We start from the raw sequence: 25,852 nt of genomic DNA, 5'->3' as shown, positions 1-25,852 counted from the left end.
GGCGCGATGGTCGGCATTGTTGTTCTCAATTGTTCGATGAACAACTAGTTTCTCTCTTTTCCTCGGCTCCTTTCATCCCCGGTTTCTTCGTTACGACGAAGCATCGTCGACAATAGGGGTGAAAATCAAATGGTGACCGTAAATCACATTCTCAAAAATTTTCACTCGTGTCAAATGTAGTCCATATAGGGTAGCGGAGCCGGTTACTGTGGGATGACCAATTACCGTGCCTTTCGTTTCTCTTCCGGCATTATTAATTTTATATTTATCGAACAAAACGTGTTAAATTTTTTATTCAAAAACAGGCAAAATAAAAAGATGTAATATGAAATATTAATCTTTTTTCACTCGAAGATAAACAAAATAAAAAATGTAATATCAAATATTAAATTTTTTTATTAAATAATAAGCATATTGCAAAAGTTTAATATGATTAAATTGAATTAAGTTAAATTTTTTTGTTCGGAAATAAATTAGTTTTCGACTGATCACATTTTCGATTGATCTTTGTACGTGGAACAATGTTCTAGGACACTGCAGATATTGCGTATAAACCAGGCGAAATTTAGAGGATAGGTATAGCTACAAGTTACCGTGATTTAAATTCTGATTTCTGGAATTCACTGATATAGAATAACCATTAGTTCGGTTATTACAGCGCGCAGATAATAATAAAATATCCTGCCTGTGGCTGTCACGCGAAATTAAGCGCCACACGTTTCCGGATTCGTTGCATATATCATTTAATTGCGACCAATGAGCTGCCACGAGACCGTGGCATACGAGCCCGCGGGGATCGCGAAATCTTCGTATTTTATGTATCTCAGAAATTAAGAGGGTAATTGTGATTTTAAACATTCAAGGAATCAATTTTATTCACGGTTTCTCGAAATACAACTATTCGAATAAATTGTTCGAATTCGTAAAAATAACGTAGGTGTAAGTGAAAGCTAAAAATATTTAAAATATTTATTATTTTAAATCATTATTTAAATAATTAAACTACGTATACTAAAGTAAAGATGATCCCTCATTTTTTTGGTTGGAAAGCAAGAATTATAATAACAGTCTACACAATTTTTAAAACACTCTCAACAAAACAGAATATAACTCGCGTAATTTTTGTAGCATTTACTTCGAAAAAAATTGGTTATGTATTTTACAGAAAATTCCTACAAATTGTTTAAAAAAATGGCAATCGAAACTAGAATCGCTTCTTAATCGCGAGAAAAATTTCAAGAATTAGTTTACATTTTATGAATAGATGGTTTCATGGTTCCCTGATTTTCCGACATTTTTCTTAAACAATGTCGAACAACTGAAACGATATTGATCTGTTAAACAATTCGCACGCAGGTGAGCTCTGAGTGCTAAAACCATTCCAAACGACATTGCGTGACGGATAAATCGACCAGCATCGCATTTGCATTTACTTTATCCCAGCCTGAGAACGTAAAATAAAATGAGAATCGCGAAACTATGACTCGATATCGCGCGATTTAATAGAACTGGAGCGTTGATTACTTTAAGATTGTCGGTATAGGTGTGAGATCCAATATTCACGTGCTCCAAGGAAATCGACGAGCCCGTAGTCGCTCGAATCCGAACGGTGAATCCGTGATTTCAATGTCTGTTATCAAAGAAAACACTAAAACCGAGTCGAACCACCCTCTGCTGCCATTTGATCCATTTTATCACCTTATTTGCGATCAGCTACCCCACTTCGGATCAGGAATCCCAAATGGGTTGCCTAACTGTTCGGTCTGATCTTGACTCTCTTACACCACTTAGAGTAACTTCCCTCGTGACTCGCGAAGTATTAATGAGACGACGGATAACGAATATAGACGCCCGAAAGGTATCAAGCTGACGTCGTTCCATTGACGATCGCTCGAAGTCGTTGACCCCTTGACGATAGCTCGACTTTATGCAAATGAAAAAAAAACTTTATGCAAATTCGCGTTATTATTCATTATTTTGCAGATATCTATAAACGGAAAAATGTGCTGCTGCGGCTAAAAAATTCGGGTAATAGGATTGTAACTGAATTCATAATATATCACAAGTTTTTCATTGCAGCATGTTTTAACTCGAGAGAGAGAGAGAGAGAGAGAGAGAGAGAGAGAAAGAGAGAGAGAATGATCAATAAAGTGGACGAATGCAAAATCTGTCCGATTTCCAACATTTACTTTTCACTTCAAACACGAGTAAAAGTTGGAAAACGTTTCGAGGAAACTGGTCGCCTAATGAGTGTGTAATTAGTGCGTAATTAGACTACTGATCTTTATGCAAAATAAAAGTTGTCCGCATTGATTGCAAAATGCAGGAACTTAACAAACATTTATTCCCTTCCTTAGTAATTATTTAATGAGTCGTTATCATTAAATTCTTGAAATGTCTTCATCGTTTTGAATTCGATCTACTCATTTCTGTTATAAATACATAAAATCCGCAGTCTGGTAATTAGACTTAAACGGATAAGAATAGATATAAATAAATAGTTTCAACATAAATGATTCCTCAAGCGCACAATAATCATCGATTTCCGCGGTTGCTTTTCTACCAGATTTTTGTCCATTTAGATCAATTATTCGGTGCACTATGCAGCGTGTCCACGGCAAATAAAACCAATTAAAACCGTCACCATGTGAAAATCTTTTATTCACCGGGGCCGAAATAATCAGCTTTGCAATGAGAGCACGGCACGGGCACAGAACAGAATTTGCATGCCGGAAATTATTCAGCATTCACGTGTAATTATTGCTACACATTCATTAGAATTTATTAACACAAGAATCTGTCATTCCGTTTGATTGCCATTTCACCGATAACGAAAGGCTGAATTAGCAAAAGTAATTAAGCATCAATTAAAGATGCCGGTAATCTTTTTGAACAGGATATAGCAGGAACGTTCGATGCATTTTAATGACCAAAAATGATTTCCGATACGTTCGTTTTGAAAAGTTACATTTCGAGACTTTTATCTTCGAAAATACTTTTTCATTTTCGCTACTACGATAATTCCGAGAGATATTTGAATATGGAAACGCAAGTGAAAAAACATCTTAAGTTTTAACACTTTATTTACCGGAAACCTGATAATAAGCTCTTTATTGTGTATAAGGGCAGGTCAATAATTTTCTTTTAAACAAAATTTGTAATAGAATTTAAATTAATTTTTAAATAAAATTTGTAACAGAATTTAAATTAATTTTTAAATAAACTTTGTAATAGAATTTAAATTAATTTTTAAATAAAACTTGTAATAGAATTTAGATTAATTTTTGGAACAAATTTTTTAATAGAATTTAAATTGATGGTTAAAAGATGTTTAACAAGACTTAATTTTTAAGAAGTAATTTTTAATAAAATTTGAATGAAATTGAAAAAGAATTATGGAGAATTTTGGACGGAAACGATTGCAACTGCATGAAATATTGTCTAGAAAGACACATCACGATTTGCAAACTCGCCCGACAGTTCTTGACTTTCTTCGCCCAACTTGGTATCAGTGCCTCTACATTCAAGTATCAACCACTTGCCTGGAAGATTGCATTTTCTTTGATTCATTATCTTTGCTCCGGGAAGACGCGGCACAAAGGTAACAAGAGTTCTGAGACACAAACTTCCCGGGCTGGTCCTCGAAACTGAGTTCCATTATTTTCAAAGAAAATTTGTATGTATCGGCGACTTCCTGCATACCCTCTACCATCGTTCCGAAGAAAGTTAACTTCGTTCATGTTGTGTGCTGCTTAAACGTAACGGCAAACTCCGTAAACTGGCATTTATTTCATGGTCAGAGTTCTCGTGAGAACTACTATCGAAATATGCGAAAATTCATAACGATACTCCTGCGACAATATAAACCATAGGCTCACATTTTATCGAGTTTCATTTTATCATTCCGACTGATTGCAATTTAAGAAAGAATTTGTTAGACGTTGTCCAGCAAACTAGTCCCTCCACTTCTGAAAAAATTCGAGTCATTTGGTCCAGTTTGAGAAATGTTATTCCGTTTGAAGCAATGTTTTCCGACCGAAACAGTGAACAAGAAGAATTAGATACAGTAAGGAGATAGACTTGAAATCATAGAGTAATAATAATAATTATTATAATTAGATTATTAGAGTAATAATAATAATTATTATAATTAGATTATTAGAGTAATAATAATAATTATTCATTATTTTAATTAAATATTTCAGGTTCATATTGTAAAATAAATATTTTAAATACCTAATATATATTTTTGTAAAATCAATTGCGCATTTCAACTAATATTTCACTTAATACAAAATTATATTAGTATTAAATAATATTACTATTACAAATGAGAGAGAGAAGCATACGTAACAAAATTGAGAGTAACGGTGTTCGCAAACATTTCTATTTCTTAGTTGAAATATTTTTACCCAGATCTGAATTCTCCCGTCTTCACAGTTTTGCACTTCGCCTAGTAATTTATAATAAATGCATAAAATCCGCTGCCTATTAATTGCACGTGATTGTAACAAATAATATTAATTAAATCGGAACGAATTTGATAACGTAAAAGGTATTTCGGAACGCGATGCAACAATTTCGAGCGGTGTCGCAGAGTCGACGCAGGGTAAATTAATCCGGGTAAAGAATCATCGGGCACGTTGTCTCGATAATTGAAAGGTAATACCGTGGCAGGTAACGGGGCGGTCGGGTTTCGCGAAAAATGCCTGTCTAAACGGCAGGTTCTTCGAGTCGGAGATGGGGCGCGAGCAACGGTGCATGCCAAAAGTGCATGAAATATCTGTACACCGTATTTCACGGCGTCCGGAGGGCGATAAAATATTCTCCGGAGTACACTTCGCGGGGAATTTCATTCGTCCGAGGGCTCATACGTATTACGCGCGTAATACACCAAAGAGGAGTCGTTGTTGTATCTGACAGTATGCCGGTCGAGGCACGCGAGTTTCGAGAAGGTCATCCGAACCTCCGAGGAATTCATATTAGAAGAGCAGCGTCGCGAGCAGAATGTCTTGACAAGATGATTGCAGTACAATTTGCGACATTTCAACGGGGAGAAGCCTGCCATTCAGCGACGGGAAATCTCGATTATCTTTATTAATCGCTTTCTTACTCGCACACACGCGGCGGCCGAACGAATATTCGAATCGCGGGTGCGTTCGAGCGTTTCAGCGTTCCAGCGATTGAAATTTAAGACGATGTTCCGGCGATGCGATTGTCAAAGATATATATATATATATATATATATATATATATATATATATATATATATATATAATATAATTAATAATAATAAATATATATATAATTAATATATGTATATATATATATATATATATATATATATATATATATATATATATATATATATATACACGGTCGTTGTATGCTTATTACATAACGGGGGACAAAAAGACGAACATTCTCCTTGACGTCGCTGGATTACGCGAAAGTTTCCGCGTGTTTATCAAAGGTCTTTTTCTAGAGCTGAATAGCCGCGTGCATGGGGCGCGTGTTTTCATGAAAAGCGAACGGACCAACAAAGTTTTCGAAACTGTGTTATTTCTTTTTCCAAACCCTTTGTTTTGCGAGAACGGGAAACAGTTCGAGAACGTTTTATGTTTCGCGGTCCTAGATTCGTCGCAATCGGGCCGGGGCAAATTTTATTTGAATTTGCTTTTGACATCGCTTCGAAACGAATATAAGAAGCAACTGTTTGAAGTAATTATTATTGTTCGTTGCTTTTCAATGCTTGTTACTTGAAAATTGTAACAGTATATATATATAGCGATTTCAAATAATGAATTATTTTGTTGTCTGTTAATCTCGAATGTGACAAGAGCAATAATCCGCAAAATAATTTGCCACCGAATGACTTCGTTTCGAGAAACATTTACATCGATTTGCATTAAACAACGATGTAATGTTCGTAACAACGATATATATGTATAAAGCTTGAAATAATGTGCAACGAAAAGATATCGTAAGAAATCTTTACAACAATCTGCATCGTGCAAAACACCATAATCAAGAAGGTATTGCAAAAGGAACGGTCACGATAAGAAATGGCACTGAATTGACGTTTAACACGGCACAGCCTAATTACGTGTTACACCGTGGCAACGCTGCGACAGAAAGCATTGCGTCTAACGTCGAACTGTATTCGGATCGAATTATCCAGCTCGACTTTTCCAAAGTTGAAAACAAATGTTCCTATTCTCTAATAATTTTATCTCGCCTATTCTCGCAGAAGTTTCGTTTTTGTTACTAGTTACAGTAAAAATTAATTAATTAAACGTGGAGAAAAATACTTTTCCGTAACGCGACTGTAACGTAGACAAAACGGTTGTATCAAGTGAATATCATACTTTTATCATGCGACGTGCATTAAAAGTAAAATATAGTTTTACTTTTAAATAAACTTGTTGTTGTCAAGTAAAATGTTAGGAGAGTAACGAAAAAACGGAATTTATTCAACATTGTGGAAAGAATCGCACCGAATCCATAAGTCTCGCGTAGAATTATTATTTTACTATTATTATACATATTATTATTATACATTATTATTCTTACTATTATTATACATGCCGTGGAATTATTATGACGTCGTAATCGGCGAAAGAGGATTAACGTCGCGTAACTATGATGACGACATCTACGACCGACGACGTTAATTAAATTACTATAACGTTTGCTCATGGAAAGGTGTACATCGTACGTTGATCGATTGTTATTATTATTATGGAAATTTCTCGTCCTTAATCTTTAATCCTTGTACGAAATTTATAACGTTGCACGAATAAGTAAACACGAGGCTGATCGTCGATGATTTAATTAACACTATATAACATATTTGAAGCCGTGGCAGAAATTTCAATTCGAATAACGAAGAATGACAACGAATCGTTTCTCGATCGGATTCTATCAATCGTCATGCGAGAATTGATACTAAGTTAACCCTTTGCACTCGAAGCCTGCAATCTTAACTGTAAATCTAACATGATTTTTCTGGCCTGCGCTGTCTCTATTTTATATGACAGAGCGCATTTTATGCGTGTGAAATCGAGTCTCGTGACTTACACAACAGTTATACTTTGGACAATTTTTCAAATCTAAATTTTCTTGATGTAAGAATTATTTCGGAATGCGATACAAACATTTTTTAGTGGTGCCTCGGAGTCACACACTCGAGTTAACCCTTTGCACTCGAATGGCGACTCTGATGCGCCGACAAAATTTACCATACTGTAATTTCAAGCAATTTTTATATTACCAAACCTGTTTTTATTCAATAAACTGCTAAAAAGTTCTAGTGAGGGATGAGTAAGCGTTCAATTCTATATGTAAAAGCGAATAAAAATTGAGAAAGAAAAGAAATCTTTTTACGTTGGAAGAAATGTCTAGAGTTTTCACGTTAAAATGTCTTCGAGTGCAAAGGGTTAATTTTTAAATTACGCGCACCGCTGATGCAAAATTCATTTTATAACACCGCATATTGTTATAGCATTAATAGCGATTAATTAATACACATACGCAATGCACAAGAATGCTAAAAGAATGCTGATCTGATTCCGGTCGAATCGACCTAAACAATGCACAGAAATTAAATATTTATCGGCAGCGTCTCTACTGTAAACAATATCGTCGTACGATAATCATCGTTCAGTGATAGTTACGCGTGTGTGGCAGTACTAAACAACGCGCGTATGTGTGCGCATGGCTAGAAAATAATGATCATGGTATTTAATGACGATAATGATATTAATGATGATAATGACAGCGTGGTGACCAGAGCGACGGGCGCGGCGTCGCATAATGTAAACAGAGATGTGAGAACCTAAACTGCAGGCAGACCCTCTGTCGCCAGCGATGCCCTGCATCCTGTCAACGACGACCGTTCGAGGAAAATGGTTTCAAATGACGTCCTGGAACGGTCGAACGATGAGGCTCGCAACGGAGCCTGATTTTTCCGTCAGTCGAACGTCAACCCTCGAACGAACGAGACGAATAATAAAGAACACCGAAATACGCTTCACTTATTCCCTTGACAATCCGCAGCAATAACAGGTATTAACAACGAGAAAGATAACAATCTTTCAACGAAAATGAAAATCGATATTAATTAAATGATCACAATTAATGAAACTCGCATTGAAATCATTCGTACAAGCAACATCAATTATTAAATCATAGTTATTAACGTTGAAGTGTATCGATGAAATTATTACAAATAAACGAAGCTAAAAAAGTGTAAGTACAGTTCTGAAAAATAGAGTATAAAATAGTTGAACCCTTTGCACTCGAGTGGTGAATCCGAGGCACCGCTGAAATTCTTATACCACGTTCCAAGATAATTTTCATATTATCAAAGCGTAGATTTCAAGAATTGTTAACCGTTGTAACTGTTGTACGATTCACAAGACTCAATTTCATACGCATAAAATGCACTTTGTCGTATAAAATAGAAAATGCATAAAATAGAATAATACTATAATATAATAATAATATAATATATATATAACAATAATAATAAATAGAATAATAATAAATAGAATAATACTATAAAATAGAATATAATACTATAATATACTATAATATACTAATACTATAATAGAATAATACTATAAGTCAGAGAAATTATTTTAGATTCATAGGTAAAATGGCTTCGAGTGCAAAGGATTAAGAGACACCATGTGTCCCGTGTATTAAAAAATTTAATTTGTTCGATAGAAGTCGTAGTCCTGATTCCACTATTTGAAAATAGAAATGTTATCGAAACGAGGAAATTAAATGCGAGTTGGTCCGAAACCGATAACACACGAGATTTCGTTGATTAATATTCGAAGTGGCTTCGAGTGTCCATGTATGTCTAGCACGATAATAAAAACGGGAAATTCAGAGAATTCCTAGCACCTATTAAATGGCGTTCGGTTATACGAGAGATTTCTTATGAACAATGAGAATTCGGGGTGCTTCTTGGTTTCAAAGATAAAATTGGACGACACTTAGAACGGTGGATTGATCGAAACTGTAAGCGCGGCTTCAAAAGAGCCGTGGAACAAATGAAATCGCTTAATTAACTGCTTTTACTTTTTGGGGTAACCTTCGTTGAGAATTTCGTTACCAATTGATTGCGTTCATAATGTATTTTTCGTTTAGCGTTGTTTCCAAGGAAACAGGTTGCTGCTGAACTATTCAATGTTCAGTTATTTTATAACTGGTATAAAGCATATGTATGGGTTACAAATGGATCGCGGATTTGATTTACGACAATTCGAGCAGACAGAATTTAGAGCAGTGAAAAAGTAGCAACGATCGTCCGATACAATACGCTCGTTTCAACCGGTTAAAATAATTAAAGAAAGAATGAAATGTGTACTTGGCTCCGGTCTCTGCCAATTGCTCTAGGAAACATTTATTTTGCATAAATATCCACTGTCTAATTGCACATGAACTAAAGCTGTTCCTACTTTTCTTAAATGTTCACTTTTTCATTTACTTTTACCCTCTTCGTTGAAAATTGAACGAAAATATATAATAAAGTGCGAAACAAATAAAAATGTTATAAATACGTGCTCTTTTAAAATTCACTCAACGAGTACGCACGTTTTTTAATCTACACCAATTTTGCGATTTCTCTTGTTTCTCTTTGCAATATTATTACTGAGATGAATACGAGGAAAAGGAAGCAGAAAAAAGCGCCTCTTTACAAAAAAATATACTAAATGAACGTTAGATTGACATAAATACAGAATTACTGAATTACAGAGTTACAGAATTACAAAATTACAGAGTTACAGAATTACAGAATTACAGATTAAAATACAGAATTATTTCACAATCTGACTGTCGTCGCTTCTCATAAATAAAATTGTAAAATGCAACACGGACTTATTAAATGTATCACATATTACTTGCATTAAACAAATAAGTGGGACCGCGAGGAATGTAAGGTTATTTTTTAAATAATCATAAACCTACAAATCCGCGTAGGCCGTTGATTCTTTTTAGCTACCCCGATTTTCCATCCAACATTACTTAAAGATTTTTAGTAATATTTGCCGGCAATCAACTCACAGAAATGAAACAGAAAATTGAAGGAAATGAAGTTGCAGATCGATTAGAAAAAAACAGCAGAAAAAAACAGAAAATTTTTCCACATGAAACAGTCTTCGCCTCCAACGAATCGCACTTCAACGCGTACTTCACCAGAGAACATATCAATTAATCCAAAGCACTAAATTCTCTGAGTCGTGTTTTCGACGGATACCATCGAACTCCAACCTACCGAACGCTATAAACACGGCTGGCAAACGTACTTTGCCAACAATAACAACATTAAAGCAATTCAGATTTCGTGCGACGAAACATTTTAATATGTACCATTCGTAGAAACATTTTCGTAATTCCGACGATTGTCGACGGGAAGATATCAAAACAAAACACGTCGAACCGTCTAGTAATTCTAGGTTTGAGCAAAACAAAAATGGTCGATGGACAGCGGACAACGAAACACAGTGGCTGCTTGTCAACGATCTACGACGATCTTTCGCGATGACAGCTTTCGATAACGATGAGAAACGAGTGAATTTTTAATCGTTCACTTACCAGACGGCAGGGTAAGTCCGGCGAGAAATAATAGAGCACAAAGACACGAAAAGCTTGCACTTTTCCCAGTACACATGGCGCACGGTCCACTAATAACGGCAGTTTTCAAACACCCGTGCCGTGTCGCGCGGCCACTCGCGTGGCTCTGAGTCCCTCGTTAGATTTCGAGTTTGAATCGCGGTCCTACTCTGTCTTTCGCTCTTCCTCCCGCACGCAGCCACCAAATGCGGTCCAGCGCCTGCCCGCTGACAACATCAAAAATAAATTCCCCCGGTCAGATGGCAGCACGTTCCAGCCGGAAGCTCGAAACAGGTCCGATAAGGCAGAATGTTCGTGTAGAAAGGAATAGGGACGGTGTAAGGAAAAATATACTAAATAATATATAATATATAATATAAATAATAATAATATATAATAATATATAATAATATATAATAATAAATATATATAATAATACTAAAATAGAATTTATTCGTTCGCATATAGGGGCATTGAAGGAAATGAAGTTGCAGATCGATTAGAAAAAAACAGCAATTGAATGTAACGAGCAAGTTACAATTTCTTGCACAGATTTGAAACGCTATATAAGAAAAAAATGTGGAAAGATTTTGAGGAAAATTTAGAAAAACAGATTGATAAAAGTGTGTTGTAATATGGTAAGTATTACGAATCAAGAACAGTAACATGATCTTAAAAAAAGAAGACTAACGAGAAATTTAATTGTAAGAGTCTAAGGAAAAAGGATAAATTATTACAAACACTGAAGAATCATAGGGTATAACAGAAAGCCCAAAAGGTAACTGTAGACTTTTTTACGAAGCATGAACCACGGTATAATGGGATTATTCGTTATGTGAAAAAGAGTGAATTAAAAAATTGATGGGTTGCTAATATAAACCTAAAGATAGATGTAAGTTATTTCTTAAGCGAACCAAAGATCAAGCTACTACAAATATTAAGTGGCTGTTGGTAATTTCGTTAAAAATTAGAGCCTTTTACCACTATAAAATTGGCGCTGTATGAACCCCGAACATAACTACCAAATTTCGCCACAAGTGGCGCCACTATTACCAAAAGTGCAATTGATTTTTCTTGGAATGTGCATGACCCCTCATGGTAAAAATGGACCCTTCTGGACCATTTGGAACTTCTGAACCTTCTGGAACTATTGGAACTTCAGCACTCATAGTAGAAATGATATACAGGGAGTCCCAAAATTACCGTATTCCCTCCGACCGCATCCCTTCCTCGGGGTAAGGCCATTGCCCTAAAATCTCCTGAACATTGAGCGAGGTTATATTGACACCGTGAATTGTGATCGACATTTGCAAGCAGCAAATGCATCCTCATCGAAATGGGTAAGTTTACTATTAATCATATTCTTCACAATTCTTAAATATACATATCCCTCATGTTCTTTGACGCGATTTATTATTAAATTAGCTTTGCGAATCGTTCGTTGTATTCTGTTTGGACACGGAATTATTGAAACGATAATATCTTTTGCGTGAGTCTGACGGCATTTCTTATTGTTAATCTTTACTATAATTGGCTGTCACGTGCTGCGAGCTCTCGAACTTCGCGCCCTCGCCTCTCATTGGTCACTGTTTTTCGTTAATAACTCGTAAACAAAGCCACGGATCGCATTTTCGCTAAGGAAAAAGTTGCTTCAAATGACCTCAGGAAGCCCTTATTTCTCGAAAATACGGTAATTTTAGGATACCCTCTATAAAGGATATTCGCTTCTTGCTAACGTGACTATTTTTCATGAACTATCGATAATGCTGATCGCCGCACGAAATGGTAAGGAGAATAAGGCTATCGCAATACTTGAATGTTCGAGCGGCTCGCAATCCAGACTCGTCTGGGACTCGGTTTTCAAGCCGAGCGGAATGCGCGGTAAAACCGAGGGCTAGAAAGAATCGAGTAGCTCGAAAGAAATCGAGCCCTCCAAAGCTGAGTCAGAAAAGCCCATAAAATGCAATGTCCGACGTACGAATCACAAATCTATGTCTGTGCTGTTTGTCAAAATCATGTGTTGGTAATGTGTCTAGCAATATGATGACGCCATCTGAGCCGGGAGAAATACCAACCCGGCCGATAAATTTGGCAAACAGTTTGGGCGTTTTGTCGCTACGTCGATTGGCTCTGTAGTGACCCTTGAACGAAGCGCGGCAAATTTGAAAATTTTATACGATAGTGTTTCATGTTTGAAGATTAATGGTGGAATTTACAGAAATAAAACGTGTATTTTTATAGTTTAATCATCTGAAATGGAGCTCTGGTGACTACGCGTTGTGGTTTCGGGCAGCTTCAAGTTCTAGATAATTAATTAACTAATTCTTCGTGCGATGTCTAGTTATTAGCGTTGCACGACTGGGCAATGCTGTAACAATTGAAACAATTTACTTTGATCCTACGTTCAATTTATGCATTTTTGCAACCGCGGAAATCGGTACAGACCTTTATTCAATTTCTTGTACAAGTTTCTTCACATTGACAGAATAAAGGGATTTGGAGAAGCCTTCAGCCCGTAGACTCGGGACAAAGAAAGCGTCGTTCCTTTTCATTGAAAACGTCGTCAGCACGCAACAGAAAGGTCTGATCGCTCGTGTCTCAGGACATCCCAGCAGCCGAGAATTCAATCCCGATCGTCGATTAATAAAACGAAAAAGGCATGCGACAGGAGCGCGTCGGTACGCTGTTAACGTTTTTTTCACGGAGTTGGTAAAATAGTAGCGAAGTAGTACAGTAATGTCTCTCTAATTGACGCTCAGATTGTCCATAAAAATGGACAATTTGGAGAGAAGAGATACGATTATTCAATATCGATGTTCGGAGATCGATATTGAAACAGGCAAATCTGAGAATACCGAGTCGCGATTCTTCGGGCCTCGCGGCTCGTTTTTTATGGGAACTCGGGGCAGTCGGCAAAGAAAGACAGCGATCAGCATGTTTGCGTACATTAATATACGTACATAGTAATGCTAGAATAAAAATGATAACTTGAACTTTTTATTTCTAATTTTTGGCCACGATTTGAAGGCGATTCGATGGCCTGGTACAGTAATTTCTCCCTAATTCGCGCTCAGATTGCGCGAAGAGAGAGGTCGCGAACTTCTCGGCGCGGGAGAAATGTAGTGCTTAAGAGACACGTCTCGCGCGGATTCGTATCGAATTGGTTTTTACCGATTATATTAACCCTTTCTTCACAGTGTGGGGCAAGAATATTTTCAGGGTCGAACCAAATATATATCGAGGGATCAAATGATGCAAAATATGAACAATATACAGTAATGTCTCCCTTATTGACGTTTAGATTGCGCAGAAAAATGGACAATTTGGGAAGAGGAGATACGATTGTTCGAGCCTTGCGGTTCGTTTTTATGGTCACGAATTGTCAACGACTATAAAAACGAGCCGCACGGCTCGAATAATCGTATCTCCTTCTCCCGTATTGTCCATTTTTGTGTACAATCTGAGCGTCAGTTGGGGAGACATTACTGTAGTAATGCCGAGAATAGTCGGACGGTAGCAATCAGAGGACGAAGGAAGCAGTTGACGAGAGATCCGGGGAGGACAGAGTCGCGGTAAAATCTTATCATCGACATCCAGTGGGACTTCGAGTGGCGGATAAACAGATCTCGTATTTGAGATTTCCCATGCGGGTCTGACGGCAGTGACGGCGCCGCTGATGCATAGACGCGCCACGGTAAAGTACGGCATCGCAACGTTGAAACGGGAGGGAATCCTCGAAAGAAGGAGAGAGGGCTGCTGCTGGCAGCGGGTATTCGGGGGAGGAAGAGGAAAAAGGTGGCGAACACCGGAACACGCTGGAAGAGGGGCGGAAGTAAGAGACGAAAAAGAGGAAATCCAGCGAGTGGTCCGGATTCGCAGACGAATGGATTAAAACGGGTAAAGCCCGTCGACCGTCGACGCGTAGACCGTCGACAGTCGGGATGTCTCTCGAGAGATCTTCATCGGGAGAGATTTCGACTGTGTAATACCACGAGTCCGAAGCGGCCACGAAATTACATCTGCCACCGCCTCGTTCCATTTCTGGTAGCTCCGATGCGCCGATACTCGATCCGTCGCATCATCCCGTAATCGGTCTCATCGGCAAAATTTCACTCGGAGCCGAGTTCTTCGAGTTTTTGCTCTCTTAGAAATCCTCGCAGTTTTCCGTAAAAAAAGCATAACGCGGTTGTATCTGTATACGATGATTATTCGATACTTTTAACAAATTCTGCGTTCGCTGCTGCTGCAGATTTATCTCGGCAAAAATATTCTCAGCAAGAGAACATTTCCATTCGGATTTTGCTGTTTTCAAATCGTTATTTAAAAGAGAATTTCATTCAGAGACATTAAGAGGCTTACCGGCAGGTTTTCAGCAGCGTTAACCGGGGAATAAACTTTTGTCCAACCCATTTCACAATGGGGACTGAAGTATTTTTTTAAAAACCGCTTTTCACTCGCTCGTTATCCATTTTGCAAAATATTGCATAATTTATTTAGAAAATGTACGAATCGAATGTTTCCAACGATCCTCGGTTGAATCGTTGTTAAATATTATGTAACCGGTTGTTAGCTGTTACACAATTTTCAGTGGCGTGACCTGGCGTCCTTGGTATATTACTAGACGGAGGATTTTATGAATTTATGGCAGATGCGGATAGATGAAATGCAAAACTACGAAGATACGAGAAAAATTCGAAAATATTGTTACATTATTGTTAATGAACCGAAACCATTGACGGAAGAAATACGGTTTCAGCTAAACCCTGTTTCCAACTATTAGCACAGAAAATTATTTATTTCGCATGAAACCCCGCGGTCTGTACAATATTGCATATAAAGTAGCGATGTTCGAAACTAAACTGTGCAAATTCGAATTATTAACATCGCGCCAGGTTTCAGCGGGTAAGAACGGCATAAAGCGTAATGCGGTCCACATATTAAAATAAATTCTCCCGAAATTCTCCGTCAGATTGTGCACAAAAATGAGCAATTTCGGAAGAGGAGAGAGATACGAGGTTTCTGGCTCGTTTTTATAGTCGTTGACAATCGGTAACTATAATAACGAGCCGCGAAACTCGAATAATCGTATCTTCACTTCCCAAATTGTCCATCATTGTGCATAATCTGAGCGTCAATTAGGGAGGCTTCACTGCATTGCTCTATCGGACTACAAACCTAAAGGATAATGCCATGATGCTCGGCAAGCGTCGAAAGGATCTTTCACAAAACAAGTGAGTTTTAGTGAATTTTAGCCAATAGAATGTTTGCAAATTCTCCATTTCTGTGCGCAATCTGAGCGTCAATTGAGAAGAATTTTTAAAAATTCCCACGACGAAAAATATCGTCACGCCCGTTGGAGTTGTCCTCTGAAATGACGAAGTATTTCGTTATGTCCGTTTAACAAGTTAATTAATCGAACGGCTGGCTATTCGAACAGAAATCAAGTTTTCGGAAAGGCCGGCGTGTACCGTTGTCCGTCGTTGACAGGATCAAGTGTGAGTGTGACCGAGAGGACAATGCAGCCACTGGGAGAGCGAACATGAGAAAGAGAGAGAGAGAGAGAGAGAGAGAGAGAGAGAGAGGGAGAGAGAGAGAGAGAGAGAGAGAGAGAGAGGAAAAGAGAAGGAGAAAAGGAGAGAGGGCAAACTAAATTTGATTTTTCTCTTGTTTCGTTTCGCATCGATTTAAAAAGCAGTCTCGCAGTCTCCGTCGAAATTGCCGCGTCCAAATTAACGGTTAGAAGCTGAAGAGAGTTTCGCGTTGTAAATTGTTCCATTGACCCGATTCCTCGAGCATTCCACCTCCCTTCTAGGCATCGAACGCGTATATACAACACGAACGTACGTGCAATTTATCGGATTCGTCGACGAATTAATTAAACACGCGAATCCGACGAAACACGCTAACCTGTAACGCGGCTGTTTGCCTGTCGATAATCCGCCGCGTTAGAGCCTGTGCATCTCGAACAGGAGAACCTGGCCGTGCCCCGGTGAAAAATGGCCAGCGAATTGTCTCGGAGGATCAAATACGCCATGGCGCATTTGACGCGCAAACAGTACACCGCCCTGCTGGCTCGGCCCAACTGGAGGCGAATACAGAGGACGAACATGAACATCCTGGTGAGCGATACCGATACAGTAATGTCTCCCCTAATTGACGCTCAGATCTGAGAATACCAGGTCGTGATACTTCGGGCCTCGCGGCTCGTTTTTTATGGCACTCGGGGCAGTCGGCAAAGAAAGACAGCGACCAGCATGCTTGCGTACATCAATATAAATACATAGTAATGCTAGAATAAAAATGATAACTTAAACTTTTTATTTCTAATCTTTTGCCACGATTTGAAGGCTATTCGGAGGCCTGGAACAGTAATTTCTCCCTAATTCGCGCTCAGATTGCGCACAAAAGTGGACAATTTGGAGAGAAGAGATACGATAATTCGAGCCTTGCGGTTTGCCTTTACAGTTACGAATGGTCAAGAATTACAAAAACGAGCCGCAAGGCTCGAATAATCGTATCTCCCCTTCCCAAATTGTCCATTTTTGTGCACAATCTGAGCGTTAGTTAGGGAAACACTACTGTATCTCTAAAGTTTGCTACATTTTCGGATCGCTTTTTATTATGGGATCTCGGGGCAGTCGGCAAAGAAAGACAGCGACCAACATGCTCGCGTACATGAATATAAATACATAGTAATGCTAGAATAAAAATGATGACAAACTTTTTATTTCTAATTTTTTGCCACGATTTGAAGGCTATTCGGAGGCCTGGTACAGTAATTTCTCCCTAATTCGCGCTCAGATTGCGCACAAAAACGGACTATTTGGGAAGAGGAGATACGATTATTTCAGCCTTGCAGCGCGTTTTTATAGTTGTTGACAATCGATAACCATAAAAAGCCACAAGGCTCGAACAATCGTATCTCTTCCAAAATTGACCATTTTTGTGGACAATCTGAGCGTCGATTAGAGAGACTGTACCGTGAATTCTCCCTAATTTTCCTTCATCGTGTAAACGAAAATAAATAATTTCGGACGAAGAGGTGCGCCTCGGTTTTATAATTGCTGACAATCGGCAACTACAAAAATGAGTCGCGAGCCTCGAATAATCGTGTCGCCTCTTTCCAAATCGTTCATATTTGTTTACAAGCTGAAGGAAAATCGGGGATTCTACTAGTATACCGTCTCGGAAACGTGCGAAAAGTACACCGTAATTTTCTTTATCAGCCAAACCCGTTCGCGATCCGGCGGTCGGCGCTGAAAGCGCGCGCTTCGAAACGCGTGAAAGTCATGGCTCAGCCGAGGCACATGACCAAGAAGTACGACCCGGAGTGAGTATCCAGAGAATTTACGGTTTTCGTGGGCGCGCGGGATATCGGCGAGCCGATCTCGAATAGAAATCGCTTTGGTTTTCGAGCAGAACCGCCCCGCCGCCGTACCCACGAATCCACCCGAAGACCCTCGCCGCCAAGACCACCAGACGTATCCTGGATCTGGCGCTTCCCCACAAAAGGTCATTCAAGCTCCGCTGTTTCCGCTCGAATCGGTCGAAGCGTCGCGAAAGGTCTCTCCGCCTCGAAGGGGGACGGACGTCTCCCTAACGGTTCGAAAAAAATCGATTTCTCATTTTCTGATTTGCCGAAAGTAGTTTCGCGCGCGTTCGAATGTTAACCGTCGCGAATCGATATTTCGAAATTCGAACGTTTAGCGGCCGTGGGTAAAGTTTGAAAAATCGCACTTTATCGGGCGGAGAAAAGTTGTTTGAAAACTTCCGTTTTTACGTTCCTCGCGAAATTGCGTTTTTCAAGCTGGCCGTCGCGAAACCTCCGGAACTGTGCATACGATTTACTTGAAATTTTAGGGAAAAACGGAATTAAAAATGTTTCTCGAGAACCAAATTATTATTGGTTTTCTATATATATATTAAATAATAAAAAAATATATATTTATATATATATTTTATATAATTATTTAATTTTATATATTTATTAATTATTATCTATATCTATTATCTATTATCTATCTATTATCTATATTTATTATTATTATCTATTAATTTTATATAATATTTTATATATATAATTATATATATATATATATATATATATATATATATATATATTTATTTATTTATTTATTATATATGTATATATTTAATTTATTTATACTTTATATATATATACTTTTTCTTTAAACTTTGTTATTTAAACAATTATATCTGAGTATTGAATTAGAGTCGCGGCATGTAAATTATTCAATTTTTGATAAGCATTTGAACTTAATAAGAACAATTCTATTGTTTTTTAGGATGAATAAAATAATTTCTAGTTTACGAATAAACTGCGGATCTTTATGCAAGACAAAAATCTGTCGCATCTGTTGCAAGTAGCAGAATTCTGTTGCAGATAAATCTGTTGCAAATAACACTTATTTAGAAGTTTCATTCTTTGTCTAATAACTTGAATCGGTCGAAAGTAGCATGTCGTCACTATTAAACGTTTCTAATCTCTCTACGGTATCAAGGTACTCATTTTTCTCATAAATGCATAAAATTCGCAGTCTGCTTATGAATCAGCAAAATTTGATTAATCCTAATTTAATCAATTCTACGAGATACGACGAATAACTTCGCTATTTCCTACGATTTCTACTTTTAAAATCTTGCAAAACAAAGCTGAAACCTACGTTTACATTCTCTCGAAAAAATTACATTTTCTATTCAATAATTAGTCGTAAAAAAAGCTTCGGAAACTTCCAAACGAATCGCTGCGATTGCTTATGAATCAGCAAAAATTTGTTTAATTCTAATTTAATCAATTCTACGAGATACGACGAATAACTTCGCTATTTCCTACGATTTTTACTTTTAAAATATTGCAAAACAAAGCTGAAACCTACGTTTACATTCTCTCGAAAAAATTACATTTTCTATCCAATAATTAGTCGTAAAAAAAGCTTCGGAAACTTCCAAACGAATCGCTGCGATTGCTTATGAATCAGCAAAAATTTGTTTAATTCTAATTTAATCAGTTCTACGAGATACGACGAATAACTTCGCCATTTCCTACGATTTTTACTTTTAAAATATTGCAAAACAACGCTGAAACCTACGTTTACATTCTCTCGAAAAAATTACATTTTCTATTCAATAATTAGTCGCGTAAAAAGCTTCGTAAACTTCCAAACGAATCGCTTCGATTGTCTGCCAATTAGAATACTGTTGGCGAACATGCGGTACCAGACGAGCGGCAACATCACGGAGACCCTGTGGAAGGTTCAGAACTCGCGGTATAGAAGGTACCGGTACTTCTGCAACGCCAGGCTACAGCGCGAAGCGAGGAAAAAGTAAGGAAGGGGCGCCCTGTGCGACGGAAAATCGTGAAAAGCGCGAGGAAACGCGGCGGGGCAAACAACGGGCGTAATCGGATTGTCGATTCCAGATGGAAGTTTTCGCACTCGCGGACACGATCCCGTAAAGTCGGATTTGGATCTCGCGAGGTCACGGTCCGATTCTTCGAAACGGCGAGCGTTCGCGCGCCCTCGTCGGCGGCCTCGGGGTGCTCGCCACCCGTTTGTTTCGCGGCCGGGCTTTTCCGAGAAACCGAGGATTTTCCGTTTCGGTTTTCCACGCGCAATACCGTCTGGCTGCTCGCGAACGGCCGCGTTCGTTAAACTTTCGACGCAACTCGCGAATAGCTGGCAGGCACGAGCGGCCTGAATGTAATTGCTAATATGTAGAGCCCAAGGGTGTTCCGATGTTCGCCGAACAAACTCGAGGGTGAGTCCCGGACCATTTTCGTGTGCCGGCGCACGCGACGCGTCCCGTTTGTTCGCCACCAGAAACTGTAACGAGCTCGCGCCCGATAACAACTTCGATTCGTTCTGTCCGCCTTTGCGCAGCCACGAATGTTTCTTCGCAGACAGAGGATCCTGGCGAAGTTGCGCAGGGTGATAAAGCCCGATGAATGGGAGCAGCACTTGGAGACGTTGGAGAGACTCGCCGCGCCGAAAATTCCGCCGAAGCCGAAGCCTTTTGTACGCCCGACAAGTGAACGTATCTTCTTCGCGATCGTAGACAAGACCGGGTGGCTGGATAATGGATCAGCCTTTCTCAACCTTTCCGTTGAATCTTTGATTTTTTAACGCCGCGTGGTAGAAGCTACGGAGGCTCGCGCCGACACGAGGGCAACGAGTGGAAATTATTGAAGGAATTAGTAGCCTTAGACCGACAGCCAGCACTAATTTTATTATATTTTAATTAAAATATTAAAATACAATAAGATTATATATAATAAGACAAGATATGATAAGATAATAAGATTAAAATATTAAGATAAGTGACGAACGAAGATATTAGAGCTTCCGAGTGAGCTGAAGGAGTTATTAGCACTGCAACTACCGAGCCCCAGGCTCGTGACTAACGTACAGGGTGTCTCAAAAATATCTCGCAAACCGGAAAGGAAAAAGTTACTTTAAATGATCTCAGGAATCCACTAATTCCGGATTGCGAGACATTTTTGGAACACCCTGTGTATTGTTTGATGACAACGACAAGATCGGATTTATTTAAACTTCCTACGATTTTTACTATAATATGTGCTGGAATGAAGAAGTTCATATATAAATTTCTGACAATCAGATTTTTATAGTATCATTTTTCTCTTTTATGGTGTCATTTAGTATCATTTTTATATAAACTTCATCGTTCAAGCATATACAGTAATGTCCCCCTTACTGACGCTCAGATTGTCCACTAAATTGGATAATTTGGGAAGAGGAGATACGATTATTCGAGCCTTGCTGCTCGTTTTTATAATTGTGGACAATTTATAACTACAAAAATAAACCGCAAGGTTCGAATAATCGTATCTCCTCTTCCCAAATTGTCCATTTTTGTGCGCAATCTGGGCGTCAATTAGAGAGACATTGCTGTACACTAATTTCTCCCGGAAATGCCACATTTCGGGTTGCTGTGAATTTCCCTGATCCTATGTCTATGTAATTACCACGAAGCTCCCGGAAGACAGTATAAAATGGTCTTACAGTTGTTAACAATCGTTAACTATGAAAACCGTATCCCCTTATCCCAAATTGTTCATTTTTGTGCGCAATCTGGGCGTCAATTAGAGAGACATTGCTGTACAGTAATTTCTCCCGGAAATGCCACATTTCGGGTTGCTGTGAATTTCTCTGGTCCTACGTCTATGTAATTGCCACGAAGCTCCCAGAAGACAGTATAAAATGGTCTTACAGTTGTTAACAATCGTTAACTATGAAAACCGTATCTCCTCTTCCCAAATTCTTACTGTGCTCCATAAATCTTTACACGATGCCTCGGATTATTTGTTTCCGAAACTGGTGCGGGAGAGTCGCTCGCGTTGAAAACGCAGCTCTCTATGGAACAACCGTTGCAAAGGCCACTGTCGCGTACGCTCGGCACACAGGTCGACTTCGGTCGAACAAGTTTCGAAAAATGTGCTGGTTCGCGATGCGAAAGGGTTGAGGAACGCTGGTACCGTTTGGGTAGCGAGTCGAAACGAAACGGCTTTTGTGTTTGAAACGGCGCGCTACTGTGTACCATGCTGGCTCTGTCTACTGTCTTCCGGTGGATTTCTAGGGCAAGAAGAGGAAATGGAGGCGGGTGAACGCGCAGAGACTCGAAGAGCTGTCGGCGCCGGCGAGCAGGGAGTTGCCGGACGTCCGAGATCCGTTCGTGGTACCGCCATCCGCTCTCGTCTACAAGATCAGCAATCGGACGGCGGAGCTCGCGCAACACAGAGATCCCCAGCTGCATCTGCCTCCGCGGGAACCGGGTGCAGTGTCGCGGGCCGCGCTCTCTGCCATAGGTACGCAACCAGTATGCTAACCCGTATGCTACACCCGCGCATCCCAGATCCGAAGTCCCCAAACTCCTAATCTCGGATCGCAATCCCCCATCGCGTACTTTTCCCTCCTCGAACTTTCCACTTATCGGACCCTAGACTCGCGCTCTCGGCTTCCTCGACACGATTTCCACGAGTCTTTCGCGACGCTCCTCGAAATACAACGCGAAAAATTCGGGCTGACTGCACACGCCGTCGTACAGACGGTGTACAGGTGTGCCATTCGAAGTTTCACAATGGAGGGGTAGTGCTGTGTACGAGGCAAGCTTAAATCTTTTAGCAAAAGATAAACAGGCTGAAATAGTCAAGGAATGATTCGGGAACGAACGAGATGAAAAAATACCTCTGACAGAGGAATTTTTTGCTATCCGACAAAGTTTATCGCGAGAATGATTATCCTGCTTAATTGTGAAAATATTTGAGTATAAGACGGTCTACGTGCAATTTCGTTCAATATGAAAATCGTTAAGAAAGCGTTTGAATTAGCTTTGTATTTAAATTAACTATAATTATGTATAAACTATATTTATCGAATATGACATTAATTTTTTACGAAGAAATAAACAGAGTGAAGCAATACAAGGATTTAATATGTCTTATTCGATGAATATGAAGTTAATTTTGCCTGATAACGAGCCAAAGGCACCGTAATTGGCCACCTCGCAGTAACCGCCTCCACTACTCTACTCGTCAGGAATATTCGTCGAATGAAATGATTACCTTTTTATTCGACCCACATCCTTAAGTGTTTAGAAACTTACTATTTAGCACACTAAACCAACCAATATTTATCGAAACTTTTTACGATTTTTACAATAGCGTGTGCCTGAACAAAGAAATATAGTCGACAATTTGGAAGCAGCTTTATAACTTCAATAATATTATGAAACAAGAAATACGAAACCGATTAATTAATTGGGTCGTTCGCGGAAAGTTGTTTCGTTCATTCGCGAGAAAATGAAAGACGACTTGTTAACGTTTAATGTAAAAAAGACGAAGACTTTTGACATTTTTCTGATAGCTATGAAATCTTATGCTGGTAGAAGGCCTTGTTTTTTTATTCGCAAAATACCGAATCGAGTGCCTTTTAAACACCGATACAAATTTGTTGAGAAACGGAACAACTTTTCGAACGATCCAATAGGTTCAGCTAGGTTCAGCTTGAATTCCTAGAAAAATCAAGATGACGACTGTGCGACGTGTCGGATGCGTCGTCGTCGGATTCGTCTGGAAACGTTCTACGCGTCCGCCAAAAAAGCGCAAGAGCAAAGCGAAAGCGTTTAATTCGACCGGAAAAAGTCGAGGATCGCGTTGTCGCCTCGAGGGCGACGTCCACTTTTAGAACAGACGCGCGGCCATTCCAAGATGTAAAACTTCGAATGGGACACCCCTTATTCGCCGGCGCTTCCTTTCGCCCGGCATTTCCGAATGTTGAACGAGCAGCAGACCGAAGGAATGCGCGCGTTTTAATTTCGCAGCCACCCCGAGGTTGATAATCCTGGCGAAGCCGGCGCAACGTCCCGCAGGAATGGAAACCGACCTGAGGGAAGACGCGTTCACCGTCTCGCCGAAAGCCCTGAAAGCCAAATGCACGAAGCGACTAAAGTTCTTGGCCAGGCCGAAAACCTACAGAAGATGAATCGTTTAGCTTCGCAGTAATTTATACCGCGTTTATAATCGTCCCTGTTGTCCCCCAATGTGCATAGAACACGAGCAATTGTCCAAGAATCTGTCCTGCCTTGTCCTGTCTTCGCACCCTCGGCTTATTTCGACGAATTTTCCTCGTAAATACAGTAAATTCTCCCCAATGGTCCCTCAGATTTTAGACAAAAATGGACGGCTTGGAAAGTGGGGATATGTTTACTCGAGCCTCGCGACTCGTTTTTATAGTTATCGATTATCAAGAATTATAAAAACGAGTCGCAAGGCTCGAATAATCGTACGTTCACTTTCTAAATTGTCCATTTTCGCGTGCAATCTGAACGCGAATTAGGGAAAAATTACTGTACATTAGTCACGTTCAGGGCTCTGTAGTTTTAGCGTTAAATCGCGCGATTTGCAACGAAGAGAATCGTTCGCGCGAAAGATCCTGGCGCACGAAATCGTAGCTCGATCCGGGAAGGAAAACTCTAAAGGTTGTTGCTGCCGGCGACTTGTTGTTAGCCAGGCCGAAAACCTACAGAAGATGAATCGTTTAGCTTCGCAGTAATTTATACCGCGTTTATAATCGTCCCTGTTGTTCCACAATGTGCATAGAACACGAGCAATTGTCCAAGAATCTGTCCTGTCTTGTCCTGTCTTCGCACCCTCGGCTTATTTCGACGAATTTTCCTCGTAAATACAGTAAATTCTCCCCAATGGTCCCTCAGATTTTAGACAAAAATGGACGGCTTGGAAAGTGGGGATATGTTTATTCGAGCCTCGCGACTCGTTTTTATAGTTACCGATTATCAAGAACTATAAAAACGAGTCGCAAAAGGCTCGAATAATCGTACATTCTCTTTCTAAATTGTCCATTTTCGCGTGCAATCCGAGCGCGAATTAGGGATAAATTACTATACATTAGTCACGTTCAGGGCTCGCTACAGTAATGTCTCCCTTACTGACGCTCAGATTGTGCACAAAAATTGGGAAGAGGAGATACAATTATTCGAGCCTTGCAGCTCGTTTATTATAGTTGTTGACTATCGATAACCATAAAAATCGAGCCACAAGGCTCGAGCAATCGTATCTCCCTGTCTAAAATTGTCCACTTTTGTGGACAATCTGAGCGTCAATTAGGGAGACATTATTGTAGTTCTAGCGTGAAATCGCGCGATTCGCCACGGAGAGAATCGTCCGCGCGAAAGATCCTGTCGCACGAAATCGCAGCCCGATCCGGGAAGGAAAACTCTAAAGGCTGTTGCTGCCGGCGACTTGTTGTTAGCAGCTAGACGAAGACGTCGTTTGTCGTCGAATGTTTCGCGGAAATAGTCTATCGTCGAGGTATCCGCGGCCCCGTGTCGTATCAAAGCGCAAGTTCGGCCGGCAAACATGCTTGTGCTCGGGAGGATATGTTCTGCCTCGAGCAGACACGCCGTTCAACGGATCGAATAGAATGGGAACGCAAAGAATCGGAAACGAGCCGAATCTCCTTACGATTCCGAGCACGTTCGTCCACTTTTGATCCCCTCTTCCTTTTCGTCTCTCTCCTCTCTCTCTTCTCGAACGCTTCTTCCTTGCCGATTTCGTAACGCGACTCCAACGCCCGGCTTCGGCTCGCCGCGCGCGATCAGGAAGACGCGAAATTGGAGCAACTACCGCGACGGAACCGGGGAAAAGTTGAATTTTCGATTCGCCAAACTG

General features: G+C 39.6%; 2 protein-coding genes across 4 annotated transcripts in view; one reads left to right on the top strand and one right to left on the bottom strand.

Annotated features, from left to right (window-relative positions):
- The window catches only part of LOC117229465 (uncharacterized), a 100,581-nt gene extending 89,760 nt beyond the window's left edge, over positions 1-10,821 (bottom strand). For all 3 annotated transcript variants that reach the window (XM_033485949.2, XM_033485951.2, XM_033485950.2), the window contains exon 1: positions 10,609-10,821. In XM_033485949.2, the coding sequence (XP_033341840.2) occupies positions 10,609-10,684 (76 nt within the window). In that variant the 5' untranslated portion in view covers positions 10,685-10,821. The remainder of the gene's footprint in view (positions 1-10,608) is intronic.
- A 5,521-nt stretch (positions 10,822-16,342) lies between these two features.
- On the top strand, positions 16,343-24,235 carry Theg (Testicular haploid expressed gene). The gene is made up of 7 exons (XM_033486116.2): positions 16,343-16,745; positions 17,853-17,956; positions 18,046-18,138; positions 19,839-19,970; positions 20,546-20,660; positions 22,243-22,471; positions 23,986-24,235. The coding sequence occupies exons 1-7, from the start codon at positions 16,623-16,625 to the stop codon at positions 24,144-24,146; spliced, it is 957 nt and encodes a 318-aa protein (XP_033342007.1). The 5' UTR covers positions 16,343-16,622; the 3' UTR covers positions 24,147-24,235.
- The last annotated feature ends 1,617 nt before the right edge of the window (positions 24,236-25,852 follow it).

Source organism: Megalopta genalis, chromosome 3 (genome assembly GCF_051020955.1).
Source record: "Megalopta genalis isolate 19385.01 chromosome 3, iyMegGena1_principal, whole genome shotgun sequence".
Taxonomy (NCBI): domain Eukaryota; kingdom Metazoa; phylum Arthropoda; class Insecta; order Hymenoptera; family Halictidae; genus Megalopta; species Megalopta genalis.
Note: the sequence above shows the minus strand (reverse complement) of the source record. Positions and strands in the feature narration are given on the sequence as shown.

Coding starts and splice junctions, on each gene's coding strand:
- Theg (XM_033486116.2), top strand. CDS start 16,623: ATGGCCAGCGAATTGTCTCGGAGGATCAAATACGCCATGGCGCATTTG. Junction 18,139..19,838: donor CTGGCGCTTCCCCACAAAAG/GTCATTCAAGCT, acceptor TCTGCCAATTAG/AATACTGTTGGCGAACATGC. Junction 20,661..22,242: donor CGCCGAAGCCGAAGCCTTTT/GTACGCCCGACA, acceptor GTGGATTTCTAG/GGCAAGAAGAGGAAATGGAG.